General features: G+C 40.5%; 1 protein-coding gene across 2 annotated transcripts in view; it reads right to left on the reverse strand.

The window, feature by feature from the left end:
• The window catches only part of kcnq5b (potassium voltage-gated channel, KQT-like subfamily, member 5b), a 103,103-nt gene extending 84,591 nt beyond the window's left edge, over nt 1-18,512 (reverse strand). For both annotated transcript variants that reach the window (XM_017458055.3, XM_017458053.3), the window contains exon 1: nt 17,493-18,512. In XM_017458055.3, coding sequence (XP_017313544.1) covers nt 17,493-17,770 — 278 coding nt within the window. In that variant the 5' untranslated portion in view covers nt 17,771-18,512. The remainder of the gene's footprint in view (nt 1-17,492) is intronic.
• Nucleotides 18,513-19,141: the final 629 nt, after the last annotated feature.

Genomic DNA, 19,141 nt, shown 5'->3' on the forward strand with positions numbered 1-19,141 from the left:
TATCCCATGGAACTCAGGGCACAAGGCAGGGGACAGCCTGAACAGGGTGCCAACCCATCGCAGGGCACGACTGCACACACGTTACGTACAATTTGGAAATGCCAATCTGCCTACAGTACTTGTCTTTGGACTGAGGAAGGAACCTGGAGTACCTGGCGGAAACCCCCGGAGCACGGGGAGAACATGCAGACTCCACACACTCAGGGCAGTAGCGGTTTTTGAACCCTCAGCCCTGGAGATGCGAGGCAAACGTGCGAAACACTAAACCACTGTGCCCCAAAATGGAACATTTTTACATTCTTTTACATTAAAAAATTTGTTAAGAAGTTTTTTATTATTATTATTATTATTATTATTATTATTATTATTATTATTAAAATTACTTTCATTAATTAATTACATTGAATTTTCCATTCATTACCAAGAGTGCCAATAATATAGGAAAGGGTGCTAAACTAAATAATAATAAATAATAAAGAAATAACTGATAGGAGCCACTGGTGAATATTATGTATATGTTTACAAGAAACGGTTTCCCACACGTCCTATACACACACACACACACACACACAGGCAATTAAGAAAACAATTACATGACTTCCTGCATATTATAAAACTAGATTTAATGACTGGTGTAACACTGGGTTTGCACGTCTCCAAGTATCGACAGCAATTAAGTATTTGATTGATTTTTTAATAACCCACTACAACTTTAATGAAAGAGAAATGATTCTGTGAAGTGGTATATTTCTGGCTCTGTGTTCCAACGCTTTTATTAGTACTCCTCTGTGGACTCAGAAATATCCTACATGGTACAAAAAGATTCAACTGCAAACAAGATCACGAAGATATTGTAACAACTGCCTGTAAAAGTGACTTTCTTGGTGAACGGCATGCTATATTTCCCCGCTTGCTAAGCAACTAGCTTGCTACCTACAGTAGCTTGCTATTTATCCAAAATCCTAGCTAACTACCTAATAAGCTAGCAGAGTATAGCACTAAATTTACCTCGGCTGTTTTGTGAAAATGACTAGTAGCTACTGTATGTCGTGATGCACCGATATGATACTGAGCATTGGTATCTTGTTAATATTACTAGCCTTAAAATTTGTTAGCCTAAAGACACTTGATAATTTGGCAAACTGATCCACTAACATACTGTGTGATGTTCATTCAAATAACAGCGATTATGTAAAAATGCTACACCACTCATACTAAAGCATGTTGCCATTTCTTATGTGATGTAAAGTAGGTAGTCCAGATGCCAGTTTCAAATCGGTGTCAGGTTTCAGATGATGCCCAAGAGCTCTGATATCAGCATCATGCCTAAAACTAAAAATGCATCCCACCCACACTAAAGGTAGAAAAACAATTATGCATTATTTTTTAATGTATTACATTTGTCATGCTTGTAACCTTTTAAAAATCCAGGTCTCAACTTCACTTGAACTGGTAAAGTACTGGAATGGCCCATAAGCATCAGCTGAGATGCCCTGCCTATGGTTATAGGGCTATGTGGGGCTGGTTGGGAGGGGGCTCTAGTATAGATTTTAATGTTGATAGATGTGCAACTTCAAATTTGATCAAAAGCACCAAGATATATTGGATAAATATGTTTTGTTTTTATCCCCATTGCAATACAATATGCCTTTATTTCAAAGACTCTATAGGGGTATAGAGTTCCTCCATTTATTTTAGCGGAAAATGTGAACCATTTTGTGTTAGGTGTATTTCATTTTCGACACAGTCCTACTCTTGACAGGTGCCAATAATTCTGGAATTGACCTTTGGACCTATTGTAAATTCGTAAAATGGCCTAAATAAAATAAAAAGACAATTGGCAGCATTGCTACAGTGCTCTGAACTCCAGCGTACAGTTGCTTGACAGCAGGAGAAGCAGAAATACATTTTAGGTTTCAAATTGCCCCTCAGCTGTCCGTCCGTAACAACATCCTGCTGTCAGCAGCTGTTCCGAGAGAGACGGAGAGAAAGCGAGAAAGAGAAAGAGAGAGACTCTGCTTTTCAAGGTCGTCATTCTGTTCACGAATTGGGAAAACACAGTGCCAACCTCGTCACCTATATAGAGGGCATGGCAACGAGGACAAAAACAACAAGCCCAGCGCCATCCAAAAGTCCCTGCTCAGCATCCAAAACATAATGAGGCATTAATGAATGACATTCAGAAAGATTATCAACCACCATCAATCAGTTACACCGGACTCATTATAAAACCATAACTAGCATACGGAACACCAGGTGGTAGTGAACAATGGTATGTGAACAATCGGCTCCACCTGATCAGAGAAGGCTGGTCGTGATATTAGATGCAACGGCTAATGTCAACAGCACAGCTGAGCAAAGCGTTATAATCACTGGCTCATTCAAACCATGCTAGCTGTATCAGTTAATGTATACAGACATTATCATACACTTCCATTCTGATGAGAGAAAACTAGCATGCTAGCACAAACAAAGCCTGTCTTGTAACAAAAAAGTACACAAACAGATTGCACAGCATCTTAATCACAATTCAGTCGTAAAAATACTGGGTTTGGCTTCCTAAATAAGCTCAATTCCATCGACTCTGACAACAGTGAGCTTTGCTAAAGATATCTAGAAGTGCTTAGGCTAGCATAACATATTGTTTTCATTGATGTATTAAACTGTGAGCTCATAATTCAATCATATAGCTGCATGTTTGATTGTGTTCTATGCTGACATTTATTTATTTATGCTCTCATTTCTCTTATATGTAGCATTTAAGATATATTATCATTTTAGCCATCATTCAACAACTCTAAACAAGTGGCTCGGATTACAGACTCTAAACTAATCTCGGGAATTTACTGCAATTTAGGAAATAGAACCATTTAAATTCATTAGGAAATCTCAGCCAGGTGTGAACAAAAATAATAAGTATGTGAGCAGGACTGAAAGAAAGTCCATGCATATTTCAAATTAAAACAACACCACCACACCCACAGCTTCTGGTTTAGGCCACGCCCACTTCACTGACTTATAAGCTTTAACTTTGTCTTAATATCACTTATGTTATCAAAAAAAGTTGGACTGTCCATAGGAATACCACGAGTAAACAAAAAGGATAAGATTATTATAAAAAAAAAAATTTAAATAAACAAACCTTCCAAAAAAGGGTTAACATTCAGTTCTAAAAATTATAGAAAAATATCATTTCTGAAATACAAAATTTGATTTGAAGATGATATGAAAAAATATATTATACAAACAATAGCTGTAAATGGACTGTCCATAAGCATGGACAAAATGGATGAAAGGATTAAATTCAAATACAAATATGAATGTTTTGAGCACTAAACAGATATAGATATAGATACAGTTAGATCCAGCATCTCTATAAACCCAGGACAGAGGCTAATTAACCTAAATCGATTCAGACTCAAGCCACTTCCAGTCTCGACCAAGCCAAAAAGCCATTGATTAGCAAGAACAAAAATAAGTGCGAGTTTACTGTTGACAAGAGCCTGATCCAAATCAGTGAGCAGTTGTGGAAGCGTGCACTTGCCAGCACTGAACACAGTCTAATGATAGAACAGGACAGGATGTAATTACAGTGAACAGATAGGTCTGTTATTAATATTTCATACTCCAAAATAGCCTAGCAGTACAGAGTTCTTAAAAACAAAACAGCTAAGATCCTAATGAACTTTAGCAAAACTGAAAACACACTGAAGACACTGTTTTTCTCAACCCCACCAGAATAGAGCTGCAACAACTAATCAATAAAATCGATAATAATCGATTATGAAAATTGTCTTCAACGAATCTCATTATCGATTAGTCGGTCTGCGCACGGCACGGGGCACATTTACACATAGTGTTACTTCTGTTCTGAAAACATGCCTCAGAGAGAACAGACCAAAGTCGTGTCCCAAATGATGTACTACACACTTACACTATGCACTACGTACTATGCACTCTACCGTCTAGTGTATGAATTTTAGAAGGGTAGTATCGTCTCAAATGTGTGGCATTTCCTAGTTGATGGCACGTGACGTCAAACTCACGTAATGCGATGCCGCTAGCTTTAGCAGAATACCCAGAGTCAACGGAAATGCATTTCTTCAGTTTACTGTTTATGTGAACGTTACATCTTATGTCCAACATGACCTCAGTCACCATCAGACGGCGGCTTAATCGTCAAGTGTCAGCGGAAAAAAGTGTGCGACCCAAGTCCTCTAAGGCAGGGGTGCATTTTAAAAGCTGCAGAGAAGACTGTAACCTGTAAACACTTGTGCATCACAATGCACAAGCACAAACTTATGTTTATATCCAAAATGCTCCATGGTCTGCAAGACATTGGGGAAACTGGTATGAATCGCTTAAATGGTTTAGTTTAATTCATATTTATTGTCATTATATGCTGATTTGCACATGTGCAGTGTAAATTCTGTAATTTATTATAATGGAAGAGATCTACTAGTAACAAGACTGCGTTGCTCCTCACTTGAAATGTAGACGTGGTGATAAACAGTGTAGCGCGAGTAAGATCTGTAATGTCTAATTAAAACGCTACGATCAAAGTACACAGAAGTAAAACAATATGCCTAAAGGCAGCGAGTGACAGAAACCATAAGGTGCCGTGAAAGTGAGATTTTATTATTAATTTAGGACTGTAGTTTATTTATCAGTGCTTTTTTGTGCATCTATAAATTATATATATATATATATATATATATATATATATATATATATATATATATATATATATATATATATATATATATATATATAGATGTATTTATATAATTGAACAAACAGTTGTGTTAATGTAATGTAAAGCTTCCGGAACTCTGACAACCAGTGCAGCACAGTCAGGGAGTTAACCACAAAGATAACAGGAAGTAAATCTTGCGCAAGCAGAGTCCAATGAAGATCAACCGCTCAAGCGGCAACCCAGTTCTTTCAGATTGGATGTGTGTGAGGCTGCTGAGGCAGTGGATAGAGGAGAGGACAAGTCTGATGCTTAATTATGTCCGAGTTGTGGAGGATAATTCACACTGATTGAATGGAGAGGATGAGAGAACCGCAGAGACGAGTGGTATCTTGGGCGTGTTGTGCACACACATATATATAGGTTACAATAAATCTAAACCAATAAATAAATAAAGAAGATAGGAATGAAGAATGTGCGTGAAATATGCACACAAAAGACACAAACACAGAAATAATGCACTTTATGTTCGAGCTGCAAATAATCATGTTGTACTGTTGATTATTATCCATCTTCCATACCACTTATCCTACAGATGGTCGTATGGGAGCCTTGAGCTTATCCCAGGGAACTCGGGGCATGCCCTGGATGGGGGCCAGCCCATAGCAGGGCACAGTCGCACACTACTGCGCATGTGTCTGGGCTGGGGGAGGAAACCGGAGTACTTTGAGGAAACCCCTGAAGCATGGGGAGAACATGAAAACTCAGCACACACAGGGCAGAGACGGGAATTGAGCCCCCAACCCCGGAGGTGCGAGGCAAACATGCTAACCACTAAACCACAGTGTACCGTGTAAAGAAAAAAACAAACAAAAGAACACACACACACACACACACACACACACACACACACACAGTACCTGTTTTAACATTTCTGCAACAAAGCAGAACTTCACATCTGTTTCACGGTCAAAACATGTTTCAACATACAGCGAAAACATTACAGAGTTGAGTCTAAATCAGCATCTCTATGATCACACTCAAAACTCTGGATCCCTGTTGACATGCTCTACTGAAGTTAACTGAATTTGTCTCATGACCTAAAACAGACAACACGTGTGTGTATTTTTATTTGCACCATTAAACGTTCATGCAGAAAATACTGACCATTCAAGAATCTGAGGTTAAGAAGAGGGAAAAAATACACGCAAGTGAAAAACTTCCTGCAGTTGAGTTTGGATTGTTTTGTGTAATCTTGACTCCTTCTCTATTAATAACTTAACATCTTTATTTTTATTAAAATAGACAGCCTCTCCCCCAGTCCATAGACATGCATGGTAGGCTGATTGGCATGTCCAAAGTGTCCGTAGTGTATGAATGGGTGTGTGAGTGTGTATGTGATTGTGCCCTGCGATGGATTGGCACCGTGTCCAGCGTGTACCCCGCCTCGTGCCCGATGCTCCCTGGGATAGAGTCCAGGTTTCCCAGTGACCCTGAAAAGGATAAGCGGTATAGAGGATGGACAGCCTGGTCTTTATCCGGTCTTCCACTGCCGGTTTCGCTGAGCCTGTTCCCTCTGCAGCCTCGTATTTCTGTTCTTGGCAGACAGAATCGTCTGCAAACCGTAGTTAGGACCTCTTCAAAAATGAGTGGGGTGCGTGCCTCTGCAGAGTTTAACTAAGTATTATGAGCAACAAGTTACAAAGAAGGCCTGGAGTGTTATGGGTGATGATACGCAACCCCTGAAAATACAGTGCCCTTCACTAATATTGGCACCCTTGGTAAATATGAGCAAAAAAAGGCTGTTAAAAATTGCCTTTATTGTTTAACCTTTTGATCTTTTGTTCAAAAAAATTCACAAAAATGCCCTGCTCTCACGGATATCAAACAAGCGCAAAAAAAAAAAGGTTTATTAAAAAAAGAAAAACTTTGTTAAATATAAGTGTGCAACAATTATTGGCACCCTTTTAGTCAGTACTTTGTGCTAGGTCCCTTTGCAAAGATAGCAGCTCGAAGTCTTGTCCTACAGTATGATGCCTGATGATGTTGCAGAATACATGGCAAGGGATCTGAGACCATTCCTCCATACAGAATCTCTCCACATACTGTATGTTCACAGTGATATTGCATTTTGTTTCGCATGTTAGTTTTTTATCATGATGTAGTTTTTATTGTGTTTGTTTCTAACAGCTGTCTTGTCATGATAAATATTGAATAGTAATCCTTATCCTTATTATTATTCCTACCAGTGTGACTGGGGAAAATAGCAAACGTGCAATACAACTCTTTTATTTCGAAACAGGCTGGATAATTGTGATACATTTCCACTATTATCATGCAGCCTAACGTGGTGTATTTTGTTTATCTTTTGGTTCTCCCTTTAATAACTGAAACGATTTCATCCATATTCAAAAGAGTGCCTGCACCAGTGACTAATAAATGTCTTACTGATTATTTCCTAATTATGCATACATAATACATAAACTTGCGCTTCATAAAAAGCAATATTTGCCCTTCCAGCAAAAACAACTAATGACTTTTGGAATTTCAATTGCGCTCAAAAAGCCAAGAGCACTGATCTGAGTTCGGAAGCCGCTTCAGAGACTGATAACAACTTTAAATATCTACTCCATCCATCCATCCATTCATTTCCTGTACCGCTTATCCTACTGGATCGCGGGAAACCTGGAGCCTATCACAGGGAGCATAGAGCACAAGGCGGGGTACACCCTGGATGGGGTACCAGTCCATCACACACACACAATCACACACACACAACGGACATTTTTGGAAATGCCAATCAGCATACCATGCATGTCTTTGGACTGGGGGAGGAAACCGGAGTACCCTGAGGAAACCCCAGCAGCACGGGGAGAACATGCAAACTCCACACACACAGGGCAGTTGCGGGAATCGAACCCTCACCACGTGAGGCAACGTCACCGTCCCCCCTATATCTACTCCAAGTAAATATAAATCGAAGCTTGGAATCTAACGTGATAAAGCCAGTTTTGCCCCATCCAGTTGATATAACTTTTTATACAGCTGTATTTTTACACACATTAAAATCATTATATGTATCTATTTAGCATGTTAATAATCACCTAATCTTCAGTTATTAATAGGATATTACTGTCGATATATAAAAAAAATAAATAAATAAAAATAAAAAAAAAGTTACACTCCTTCTCAACATTTACACCAGACGGTGCAGTCATGTCCCTGGAGTCACGCTATTAAAAGCCTGCTTGTAATATGAGACACACACACACACACGCACTTGCGCATACACACTTGCTGTTTTCATTGACCTAGCACAATGTGCTATTCACACAAACACACACACACACACACACGCACACAGCTGTTGTGTGTAGTTCCCCAGCTTTGGCTCCTGTCCTCGGCTCAAAGGAACTCAATGTTTACCCCCCCCCCCGCCCCCCGCCCCCCTGCCCGACACCCCCCCTTTCCTTACACACAGTAATTGGATTGTGCATGTGCGGTTTGTTTTTATTGTTTCAGAAAACGTCTGTGTTGATTTATCATGTCGTGTGTGTTATGGGAGTGTGCACCAATTACTCCCTTAGCACTCCACAGAGGTGACAGGAAAGTTGGCAGAACAAATACTGCTCCTACATCCAAGCACGCTGCTGCCGCTGGCTGCTGCTGCTGCTGCTTCTCACTCACTCTGTCTGTCTGTCTGTCTCTCTCTCTCTCACACACACACACAGCTGCAGCACAGTCTTGCCCTGCCAGACCATCATTCAAAGCTTACACACCAACACACACACACACACACACACCAGCTTTTAAACTGACTATTCATCCTTTGTATATTGAGAGTGAGCAGAGGTGAGGAGTAAATAGGGATGAGGAAAATAATCAATTCATCAGTTCTCTCAAAGAATTCCGTATTCATGCATAACGGATCATAGGTGTATGCATAAATGATTAAGATATTACTGAATATCAGTATCTGTGAGGAACAGCACTATAGACTGGGGCTCAAAAATCCCTTTTAACAACTGCATTTTGAATTTATCGCTTGAATTTGAATGCATTTAAATATTAAATCAGCCTATAATTTTATACTGCTTACAGGCAGAGTGATCTTTAGCAGTAGTTACTTGTTACAGCAAAAAAAATAAATCAAAAAGGGATCACAGCCACAAGATAATATACTGCTTTCAGATTCATTCATTTTCAATGTATTTTTAACAGCATTTTGTCTGTGTGTGTGTGTGGGTAGGGGGAAGAGTTAGGCATGGTGGCTTAGTGGTTAACACATTTGCCTCGTACCTCTGAGTTTCGCGGCTTGAGTCCCGCTTATGCCCTGTGTGTGCAGAGTTTGCATGTTCTCCCCGTGCTTCAGGGGTTTCCTGCGGGTACTCTTGTTTCATCCGCAGTCCAAAGACATGCGTTGTAGGCTGATTGGCATTTCTAAATTGTCCGTAGTGTGTGAATGTGTGTATGATTGTGCCCTGCGTTGGATTTGCACCTCGTCCAGGGTTAGTCTCTGGGATAGTCTCCAGGCTCCACGTGACCATGTGTACGATAAGCCGTATGCAAAATGGATGGATGGATGTAATATGTAAGGAATACAAAACTTCGGATGTGCCGACGGGGTGGTGTGATGCGGCTTGAAACGAAAAAGAGTCACAATCTCTTACAATCCCAAAGATGACTATATTTTGTATAGCTTGCTTATGTCACAGCAATTTGCCGACGCTAAAGTTTTGAAAAAAAAAATGTATTAAAGAAGTATACATCACATACATTTTTATCCATTTATAGTTACACTACCACCGGAGACACCTCACAATAATGTTAAATAAAATGTGGAGTGTCCACTGTGCGTAGAGTAAGTCGTTATAATAGAAATGATAACATATCAGAACGAGTGCATTAATATAAACATGTGATTTGCTTCGTACACAGGGTTACTGTCATGTAGCGACTCTTATAGAAAATTAACCAATCAATCTAACCAATCAGAATCAACAATTCAACAGCACTATTGTATACATCTATTTAATACCATGAGTTTGTCTCTGGTTTTACATATCTCTGTCTCTCTGTCCCACTATCACTGACTTTGGCTTAAGTATTCTAACCTAAGTAAGTTTTTGGCTGCTTTATCCACCTCTGTTTGGTTATTTTAAATACATTTGTAACTGCTGGTTTCCTCTTTTCTGTTTTCCCCCGTCTAGCTTTCTCCCTCCTGTCTATAACACATTACCTCTGTCTCATGATCAGTCATGTAGGAGTTCTTCCCTAGTCTCTCTATCACACACACACACACACACACACACATAAACAAACACACACAGAGAGTGTACAGTCATGCTGGTCTGTAATTTTGAGAAAACTTTCCATAATTTTGAAAAGACAAATATGACCAACACAAGTTTTGCTTGGCTCACACTGATATTAGCCTGAGGGACCAAAGCCGGGCCTGTTCTTCCTCACTGGGCCTCCCGCCCGTATGTGTTCTTTCTCACTGGTTATTAGGGACGGAAGAGGGCACAGAAGGTTCAAGCTGAACCTGAGAACCAGTCGAGGAATAAGAGCTGGTCTTCATAAAGCAGTCCACTGCAGGAGAGCTTTGGCATCTCGCGGAACAATTTTGCTCTTTAGTCTGATGGCTAACATGATGTAAAATCAGGGGAAAGTCAGATCCTGGGTTAGAAAATCTACCATCCTTTCGGAAAACTGGTCCACTCTCACATAACCCGAGTTTGGACACGAAGTGAACTTTGATCTCCATCTCTGTGCCCTGAGATAAACTTCACCAGAGACAGAACAGGGACAGAGGAGGGGACAGAAGTTCCCTCTCATATCAGCTACAGATTACCTACTGTGTAATTCTGGCCGATATGAAAAAATACTGGAGCTCAAGAACGACTATATATCACTAATGATCAACAAACCATTTACCTGATATATCAAGTTTTTGAGACATGATGAATTAGTCCTGGTGAGAGTTTACACTTTAAATGAAATATATACTTACCGTAAATACAGGCACAAAAAAGCATTCAGGTAGAGCTAGTAATTTCCTTTTTATTTTAGGAAGAAATCCAGAACAGACTATATTTAACTAAAAGGTATGAAAGTCCTGCCTCCCTCTCTATCGATTTGTTTAACTATAGTATTTAATTAACATTGAACTGTATTTTATATTACGTATTAAATATCCTTAAATAGCCTTTATAACCTAATCATGAACAAAGAATCATTAAAGCCATGACAGAAACACTTGACTTAAAATGACCCTGTTAGAAATCAGACATGGTTTTAACAAATGACTCATGATGGTGGGAAGTGAAGGAAAAGAAACTATACACTCATCTGTATGAGTAAAAATAACCTATAACCTAACGAATGTTGAGAATGTTCTTCAAGCTTTCTGTTTTTCTCCACCGGGGCTAGAATAAGCAGTAGCAACAGCCACTGAACATCCACAGTGTGGACGTCATGCTAGCTTGGTTGTTTTATCAGCTGTGTAAAGCTGGATAGTGATGATGGTGATGACTATGAGGACCTTACATTCAGAGACACACTGTGTACACACACACACACACACACACACACACACACACACACACAGAAAGAGAAGCAAAAATAAATAAAACATTATGAAAGTGAATCAAAATGCAAATGACCACTGGGTATGAGTGAGAAGTTGTTTGTGCTAGTATAAGAAATGTTTGTACTTCAAAAGAGTGTAATGTCTTAATTTTTCATGCTTATTGCCATGAGCAAGGACAGTGGATTCAAATGAAACAGTATCACATTCTCCCTCCAATATTCCTTCAAAAAAACAACAATAAATCTTTGTTTAAAGTTACAGCCAAGTAATCTGTTTCTCCATGCTAATCCTTAAAAATGAATCCATTCTGCACTCCATTCATGGAAAAGTACACTACTCAACATCCCGAAGAAGAACAGAGATCATCGGTACGGACGGTGTAGGTGACTAGCCTTGTCTGGTATTAGCTATTAGCATGATAATAACAATAGTTTCCCCGTGAGTTTGGTTCTCTAAGGCTTCCTGAGGTAATAATAGGGCTGGGCGATATGACAAAAATATCATATCACGATACGTGAGGACATTTCTATGATACACGATGCGCATCACGATATGTAATTTTGCTAACAAATTGTCCGCAAAACAGTAGTAAAACAAACAAAAACCGCTAAACCGACTTTGACAACACTTTTCTTTAATGCCCACAAAGACAAAGAAGATTTTTTTAAATTACATCAAATCAACGGCATCCATTCAGTATGATTTCATTTGTAATTAGTATTTGCATAAAAATTATTTCACCATACCAACAATATCTCAGAAAATTATTATTGCATAATGATTTATCATGGTATTGATATTATATCCATATATCACCCAGCCCAAGGTAATAATATTCATTTTCCATCCATCCATCTTCTACCGCTTACTCCTTTTTCAGGGTCGCGGGGGAACCTGGAGCCAATCCCAGGGAGCATCGGGCACAAGGCGGGGTACACCCTGGACAGGGTGCCAGTCCATCGCAGGGCACAATCACATACACACTCACACACCCATTCATACACTACGGACACTTTAGACACGCCAATCAGCCTACCATGCATGTCTTTGGACTGGGGGAGGAAACCGGAATACCTGGAGGAAACCCCCGCAGCACTGGGAGAACATACAAACTCCGCACACACAGGGCCACGGTGGGAATCGAACCCCCGACCCTGGAGGTGTGAGGTAATATTCATTTTATTAACAAATAATGTTATTGATCATTTATCTCACTATATGGTCTATGTGTATTGATAATGGGTTAGTAAATTACATGTTTTGAGATTCTAAAAACACCGGCTTGTTTTCTGGTCATGAGGATTTCAGCAAACCATTTCACCTCAGCTTACCATTACGTGTAAGCTACCAAGAACCAAAGTTGGTGGGGAAATTTTGATCAAGGATGAAGCAAAGTCACAGAGGTACAAAGTGAAAGAAAATTAGCGGCAGTTTCTTCCTTCCTGCCTCGAGGTTGTGCGTGTACGGTTCTTAATCAAAACAAATGGATCAAGACTGATTCTCTTTTCTACAGCATATACAGGAGTATGTATAGAACTTACATAATTGATATGAGACCAGACGTGCTTGCCTATCACTCAGTTACCAAAATTAAATTACTTACATTTCAATAAGTGGTGGGTGGTTGTGGTTTTGGTGAGTCATAGTGGACACCCCTGACAGCAAGAAGAGTACAGCCCCTTGGCATAACATTAATGAAACAAAAAATCCGACAGCTAACTTCGTCGAACCATTCTCACATCTCCAAAGGACTTTTTGAGAGATGGATGACTGGCTTCTGAGAAATGGAGTGCATGAGAGCCATGCTGCAGTGGGCTAACCGCATTCATCTGTGTATCATGCCTGGTGATCTCTAGAGCTAGCCTAGAAGAGACAGCTTCCTCTTGTTAGCGCTGTGAGGTGAAGATAAGGGCCTCTGTGTGTCCATTTGCCTCTTCTGCCTCCTGCCGTAATGGTGCTTTGATGACTGAAATATTCCAACCCTTTATTCACCTCTAATACCCTTTTGCTTGCTCTCTCTTTGTAGCTCCCACTTCAGCCTCCAGTAACTAACAGAATAATTAATTGAAGCAAGTCATCTGGGAACAAAGTGCTGAAGCTGATCCTTCATCTGCTAAGATGTTAGAAACTGCATACCTGTTCAACTCAATTCAATTTATAAACACAGCTCTCAGCTCTCTAAAAACCAACTTATTGTAGCTACTGGCATTGAGGAAACCCAATCTATTAATCCCCATTAATCATCATTTGCAAAGATGTAACAAAGGAAACCTTCAGACATTGAGTAGTAACCTTAATACACTGAAACAAACCAGAAACAAAAATATGTAGTCTTGTTTAATCTGCATTAGAGGAGTTAGCTGGTGGATTGGTGGAGAAACTTGTCACATGGTGGAAATTGGTCTTATTAATTTGGCTGACACGTTCATTTAAAATGACCAACAATCCAAAAATGAGAGCTGAGGCCCTTCTTGAAGGAAGTTTCCATTTATCCCAAGACATGTTTGGCATCCAACTTTTGCTTCTTTAGTCTTGTAGATCCGGTACAAAAGTAAAGAAGCAAACGCTGGATGCTATTAACTTTGGGGTAGGTGGGAAATAGTGCAAATTTGATTCCTCACCAAACTATTCCTTTCTGTCAGGCTTGGAATTTGAGCTCACAAGTAAGATCTACATGAGCCAAGAACAGTGACCAAGAGCAGTCAATATAGTGTGTATGGATATACATTGGCTATCCATACACACTATGTTGACTGTTCATGGTCACATTCCTTGGTTCCAACCTACATATAAGCCATTATATCAATGAAAAGAATATCAGAGTGTCAGACTCCACACATGTGCTTGCTGGGTGATGAAATTGTTGATGTCTGATTTATTCTTCTCCAATGAGTCACAACTCTACATGTCTGACTCAATTTTGTTCCTCAACTAATTACCAAGCTCGTCCTATGTCCATTTGAGCGTGAGCATGCTTTGGCTCTTGATGATCAGCAAACCATGGTGGTTTGTTGTTAGCCAATATAGGTCTGAAACACCATCAATAAACTGTGACCACATGCAAAAAGGCTCAGATGAAGGCACAGAGCATTCTTCAATACACCTTATATGCTTCTTCCTCTGCCAAGTTCCAATACTTAAGAACACAGGTACAGAGAAAGGTTAAAATATCCAGAAGTCTTCATGAGTTGAACCAAATTTTAAACCAACATATGTTGGTGGATCACCATTTCATTATTCATCATAGACGTAGAGATAGTAGTCAAAACAAAACAAAGAGACAAAAATAAGTACTCAGATCTTTGTTAATTTGGTACAAGTAATGTGTAATATGGAAGTTCAGAACTAGCTAGCTAGCAAGAACATCCTGTGGCATATCTCAAGCTATGCAGCGCTGGTCTCATGTAGAACCTTGGCAAAACATTCTCCTCAGCAACCCAACTCCAATTTTGGTATGGCTAAAGTACACAAAATTTCATTTGAGCCACAACCCATGAAATGGTTTCAACAAACGGAACCATGTCATATTACTGGTTTACACTAGACACCCATCTCTTACCTAATGAACTGACAATGGTGTATGGGTAAAGTTTTGGTCTCCTTCCATTGTTGGGATCTTGAACAAGGCCCTCAACTTTCAAGTGTGCAGAAAAATTGTATGTGTTTGCCAAATTATTAAATGTAAATGTGGAAAAATTGATAACATTTGGCTGCAGGAGATGTACAGTATTATAGCTATGAGGGGCACACATAGCTTACATATCTGAGTGGCTGTTTGCAGTATTTTCTTTGTAATGAGGACATTTCTTGAGAGCTGGCCATTTTGGGTTTTAACTGGGATTCATGTCCGGGGGCATTTCAACTGCTTAATTACATAAATACATCTCCGCTTTCTCTTTTTATGACTGTTCATTACCACCTTTGTTCACCTCTAATGGTCCCTGTAGTGCTGCTTCTGCTTACATCCTCCACATTTCTTCTTCCCCTCTTACTCTGGGTGTTCATCCTGAGGTGGAAAAACTACTCAAAGGCTGCCCTGTATACAGCAGAGTACCTTGAAAGTGGGAAAAACAGCAGGGGAAGGCAGGTCTGACAGGACCCCACTATGCAAAGTATTAGCGCACACACACATGCTGCTCAGTCAACAAAAATGAAATAAGTCCACTGTAAGTCCCAGCACAGTCTTACACATGGAGCTTTGCTGTAAAGCCTATACCTGCATATGTCTTCTTTATGCCTTTATCAAAGGAAGAAAAAAAAACATCCAAGGAAATCAGCAATCCTTGATACATATTCACCTGCAGAAAGAATCCAATCACACCAAATGCAGATGTTCTACATAAAAGAAGCCAAATGGACCAATTCTTCTTTGAAGCATACCTGGTTTTAAGAAACTGAAAGGTACTTCAACAGAGGAAGTACTCATCTTTTGTGTCAAAGACAATGCACTAACTTAAGCACGCCTCCGCTAAAGCTGCTCTATAAAGCTTTCATGTTTTTGAGTTTGGAACAGTATGCTTATGTTAGACATGAATTTTAAAGGGAGGGAAAATCTTACAAAAGTACATGGAGGTAACTTTGAAATAGCAACTTTGCCAGCTTTCACTTTAGTCGGTCCTCTGTCAAGCTCTATGCACTGATAATCTTCAAGTACATTTTTGCAATAATACCTGAATGACAGCAAGAAAAGCTTAATAAATAACCAGTGTGCGTTATATCATATATTAGGAAAAGCAGAAATGTACAGTGAATGGAAATTCACACTTTTATACTGCACGTCTGTGTATTAAATCATCAAAGCCCGTTCGTCATTACATTATTTACAATTTTCCTATGAGTCACTGCGAAGCTTTTGAAAGGCCTAATTACTCCAGACCAAGAGGAAATGACTTCCGCTGTGATGAAAAGGCCTGTTGGTTATTACACATTCCTACAGATAATGGCTCTCCAGCTCTGCTTGTGGTGACCAATTCCAACACTACTAGCTCCCATATTCAGCTGCTACTGAAGGCCTTGTTTAGATGGATCAGGTGTTGGAGATAAACTTCGGGACTTTGGAAACCTTGAAAGGGCAGTGGCTCCCCAGGACTAGCATGAAGAGCCACCATCAGCTACATCTGGGATTCTCAGCTCCTTCTAAGAATATAGGTTCGTCCCAGTGAGCACCAACTGACCAAATGTGTCCATGGATGTTCCATTATTGGGCTTATATATGTATATATATAGTGGCGTGCAAGTCTTTCCCAGACTGTCCAGAGCATCCACTGATATTCCATTTTTGGACTGGCCTGGCAAAACATCATTTTCTACATGAAAAGATGGATACTGGTCATTTTAATAACCAGTCCTGGTATAATGTAATCTTGCCCCTTTTTTGATCTATATTCGGTTTGACTTCATGCATACAACCACAGTAAACATATTTAAACCTTTCACTCTGGCCAAAATCTAGACATCGCATTTATGTCTGGCAAAATGTCTTTATCAGTCTCACTAATATAGTCTCCGGCCTTGCAGACCCACTACTGCATTTTTGTGTTTTCCCTGCACTAACACACATGATCCAGATCATCACCTAACTATGAATCCCTTCCTGAGTTTGCTCAGGTGTGCTAGGGGCACACAATTTCCATGCAATTCCTTTCATAGTGCATTGGATATGAAATGACACATCCCCATAACTAGTCCACTTTAACTAGTAGTGTGAGATTTTTGACATAAAACTTGAAACTACGTACTATATGTCAGTGTATTCCTATGACTGATCCTGAGGAACAGTGGCATAAAAGCAGCACCATCCCCTGCTGTGACAAAGGGTCAGATTCATGTACTTGGTGCGGCAGAAAGTGAAGAAGAACTCTCAGCTCTTAGTTGCAGTCCTGAGTTTGGGGTTCTCAGCCATACACTGTATGAAATAAATGTAACAATCTGTGTTTTTGCTTATCATTTAGATTGTGTGCCACTATGACGTATCTTTATAGCTTTAAAGTGACTTAAGGATCCCTGATGCACCTTTAAAGCTTCACTTTAGGTGCATGTGGTATCACATGCACCTTCCCAGGTAAACTCTGCATACCGGAGGTAGAAAAGGTATCCCTGATATAAGTACAGTTTGGTGCCTGTATGAGTGTGTACATGTAACACAACAGACAAACCTTAAAACACTGCAACAGGTTGACGTTTGAAAAAAATCTTTTTGGGACTCACACAAGCGCGTGATAGACGAACGCCAAGGCGCGCGGTCGCTCAAGCACGTTGTACAGGCAGTTCTGCAAACGGCGGTAGCGCGCGTTCCTGCGGCCACACTGCGTGCCATATACCAGCGGCTTGCCGAGCAGGCTGAGGCGGGCGCCGCGCTCTCCCCGCCGTCCGTCCGTACCCGGGCGCCGCGCGACCCCGCCGCCCCGTTCCACGTCCTCCGTGCCGCGTGTTTCGAGGCGCACGCCGCCGGAAGCGCCTTCGTCTACGCCGCGGTCGCGCGGCATGTCCTCACCGGAGCCGGCCGAGAGTGCGCGCCGCTCCGAGCGCGCGGCTCATGCGTGCGTCGCCGCCGCTCACACTTCCACGCGACGCTTCACGGGGAAACAGGACGCGAAACAGGTTTCCCGCCAGACGCACAGTGCAAACATGCCCCAATGCAAACACTTCCGACAAACTGCAAAGCGCGCTTCCTCCGGGTTCGCTTTACCTCTCACGTGCACTGCACTGCGCGCTGAAGCGAAAACACAAACGTCCAAAGTCTTCACAAATCAGTTTAAACTTGGAGTTGTCTCGCGGCTTCCTCAGTCCGCATTAATGTCGCGCTGTGAGTGAGAAGCGCGCGCACAGGAAGCGGATCTCACCGTCTGTGCCAGCTCTGCTTACAACAGCAGCACGGCTTCTCAACAGTGCGCACACACGTGCGCGCGCGCTGCTTCAGGCGTGTTTACATCCTTCTCAAACCGGTAGCTCGTGCTCTTTACAGGTTGTGAAGAAAAAGCGATTTCTTTCTCAGCACCTTCCAGACTCAGAGGTGAAGAATTACAAAGGAATATAAATTCCACTGCCTATTTCAATACAAACGCACAATCTCAACTCTAAATCTCTCTCTCTCTCTCTCTCTCTCTCTCTCTCTCGCTCTGTGTTTTAAATCATAAAATTTTTAATTAACGCAAACTTTCAAATCTAACAACAGAGGTTATATGACACGTCTTTCCACACTTCACGCGCAACTCGTCAACTCTCCCAACACCCACGTGACCGTGCCCGAAATAAAACCGTCCCTCCCAAATTACATTCTGTACTACACAGCATGTCAATAGAGCATGCTACCTGTTATACTGGATTCACACAGGATGACACCGAAACACATCAGTGCCATTATTTAAAAGAAAAATAGGCTACCAACATATTTCATAAAAGCTGAAATCTATCTATCTATCTATCTATCTATCTATCTATCTATCTGTCAATCTATCTGTCAATCTGCAGTATCTATCTATCTATCTATCTATCTATCTATCTATCTATCTGTCAATCTGCAGTATCTATCTATCTATCTATCTATCTATCTGTCTGTCTATCTATCTATCTGTCTATCTATCTATCTATATATTCATTGCCAGATTTGTTTAGCTCTGAGGTTGGTGGCATGCGGTAACAATGGTTAATTAAAATCATAGCACTTTCACTTTATACTTGAGTCTTCAATTTTGCTGCATTCATTTTTTCCATCACATTACACAGTAAAAAATCTATTTAGCTGCAGAAGACTGTCAAAGACAGAGAGACAGTCAAAAATAAAGCAGCTTCGTGCCAAAAGTCTCAATTTCAGGCACCAAATGCTTTAATCAACAGCAGCAGTGTCTGAGACAGTG

Source organism: Ictalurus punctatus, chromosome 26 (genome assembly GCF_001660625.3).
Source record: "Ictalurus punctatus breed USDA103 chromosome 26, Coco_2.0, whole genome shotgun sequence".
Lineage (NCBI taxonomy): Eukaryota > Metazoa > Chordata > Actinopteri > Siluriformes > Ictaluridae > Ictalurus > Ictalurus punctatus.